Source organism: Penaeus monodon, chromosome 22 (assembly GCF_015228065.2).
Source record: "Penaeus monodon isolate SGIC_2016 chromosome 22, NSTDA_Pmon_1, whole genome shotgun sequence".
Taxonomy (NCBI): Eukaryota; Metazoa; Arthropoda; class Malacostraca; order Decapoda; family Penaeidae; genus Penaeus; species Penaeus monodon.
In genome coordinates this window covers 21,227,307-21,229,631 of record NC_051407.1, presented here as the reverse complement: position 1 = coordinate 21,229,631, position 2,325 = coordinate 21,227,307, and the positions used below count along the sequence as shown (strand labels likewise).

The 2,325-nt window shown below is 37.9% G+C and overlaps 1 protein-coding gene across 1 annotated transcript in view; it reads right to left on the bottom strand.

Moving 5' to 3' along the window:
• Positions 1-2,325, bottom strand: part of LOC119586982 (RNA binding protein fox-1 homolog 3-like) — a gene marked incomplete at both ends in the record, with an annotated part of 26,339 nt that continues 24,014 nt past the window's right edge. Inside the window, 2 exon segments of the mRNA XM_037935724.1 lie at positions 1-1,141; positions 1,344-1,434. Coding sequence (XP_037791652.1) covers positions 1,100-1,141; positions 1,344-1,434 — 133 coding nt within the window.

Below are 2,325 nucleotides of genomic sequence, written 5' to 3'. Positions count from 1 at the left end.
AATGTCTTGACAGAATCATACCCTTTGTGACTTAGGACCTACATGTGACCTTATATGTGGGGTTCTGCATCATACAAAAATCTATATAACACCAAAAACATTCTTAATACAATGCCTTTAGGATGAATGATGTTCTGACATTGCACCTTGTATAAAATAACTTTACGTTCAGAAATAGCAAGTGCAAACAGTGCACTCTGAGACATGAAAAATTAAAAACTCTTAGTGGAAGTAATAAAGGAAATGAGATTCTATAGCTAATATCAATAGGGCTATCAGAAGTCGAGATTCATAACTGGTTATCAAGTATATCTTAAGAGTGTAAACATACACTGTACAAGTATAGGTTATATGAGTCACACTTGTCAAATGTTTCGTTGAATACATTAAAAATGCACTATATCATTTCATAATTGCTGTATGAAATGGGCCATGCCTACTCTCAACATAACAAATTATGGTACTCCACTGACTCAGAAATGGCCTACATGGGTTGGAACTGAGGTTTCCAAATTGTTCAGAAATTCACTACAAGACCCTTCATACAAAATGGTAGAGGGAAAATGGTAACAACAGCACAGAGTCCATGTGTTGGTCAGGTTGGTGTGGTTGGCAACACACCACCTTCCAGCCCCAGCCATCTGTTGTTGTGCAAACTGGATGCCACTCAACTACAGTCACCTTTCAAACAACAACAGTTCCGGTCTGGCACACAACAACACACTCGCACACAACCACCAACATTCTGCCACCAGTCCTTAGGCTTTGGAAGCAACTGCTGATGGATCCATGGCATGGGGGCATCCAGGTAACTGTGCCTCATTTACCATAAGCTGTCATTTTGGATGAGCCCAAGTAGCAAGCAGTAATGAGCTGCCACAGGGGATACTTGGTCCTCGTGTGTCGCACTGACAGCCAGACTCTGCCAGCCAAGCAATGTGATAACACTCTAAGGGACTTTCCTACAAGAGATGGTCAAGGGCTGGGAGCAGAGTCCTTTTTTATATATAATTATACAGTCACACAGACCAACATAGTCTCTAATGAGCAATTGATAACAGCATTGTCATGTTATTTGATGAATGCACATGTGAAGTCCTCAGTATGGTGCAAATCGATTGTAGCTGCCTCTGTAGACCGCCTGAAACAAATAAAAAGATCATTAGCATAAGTGAAGTGATAGGCAGAGATTAATAAAATATCTGAAATAATTTTAGTCAATCTAAGAAATCTATAGACTGATACTATATTGTGTTACTTGATTATTATTTCAGTCCTTCTTTTACTGATAAAGAGATTCAAGTCTCAAAGCAATTCTAAAATACAAAATTGGCTATACTTACTCCGTAGCCTGCCACTGGTCCAATTCCGGATGCAGCCGCGATGTATGGGTCCGGGTAGGGCCTGTCAGCATAGGCACTGTAATAGATCGATCTTTGAACGGGAAAAAAGAGGGAAAAGTTTCCATTAGTAAGCGGGTCCTGGAGTACATATTACAAATCTAACTACCCAACTACAGAGAATTGCAGGCACATTCAAAAACTCAGGCAAAATGGCTCTCCCCAAAACCATGCTCAATGAGATATTAGACACACCTTTTAAATGCTTTTAGTCTTCCATCACCAGCTTAATGTATTTAGCTTCCAAGATTACTTTTTGCTACATATAAAAACAGATTAAACAAATCTAAAATGTATTTATCACTCCACCTGGTTTCCTTTTGACTACAGTAATGCTGAAGCTCTTATTCAGAACCATCAATACACTCTCTAAGGACAATTCATCATGGCTGTGTCAATTCTAGGCTTGTAATATCCTTAAAATTACTGTAAATACTGAAATTTGGTTCAGTTGTAGCACATAAATACTTACTGGTCGTAAACTAAACCATTTTCCTTTTTAAACCAGCTGAGAATATTCATGGAATGAAATCCACCAGTCATATACAAGAAACAAAAGATTAAATTCCTTTGTTTTCCTCAAATACACTTTCTTTTCAGTCCTACTTGCGGTAGGTAATGAGTATATGATTCTAACCCATTAAATATACACCAAGGAAAGTTGTCGATGATTTTCTGAATGACCTGAGTTTTTGGTATGACTGTTAAATGTGCTATCATCATGCAGCATGCAATAAATACCAAAAGCTACTAAACCAAAACATGAGACAAGTTATATAACATTGTAGTAAGAAAACATGCACAAAAACATTTTAGATCCTACAGTGTAACTCAACAGTATGCAGAAAAGATGGTGAACATAAATTATTAAACAGCTAAATCTATAGTACAACTCCATTCCACAGGGGCTAGTGAGATGGCAAAG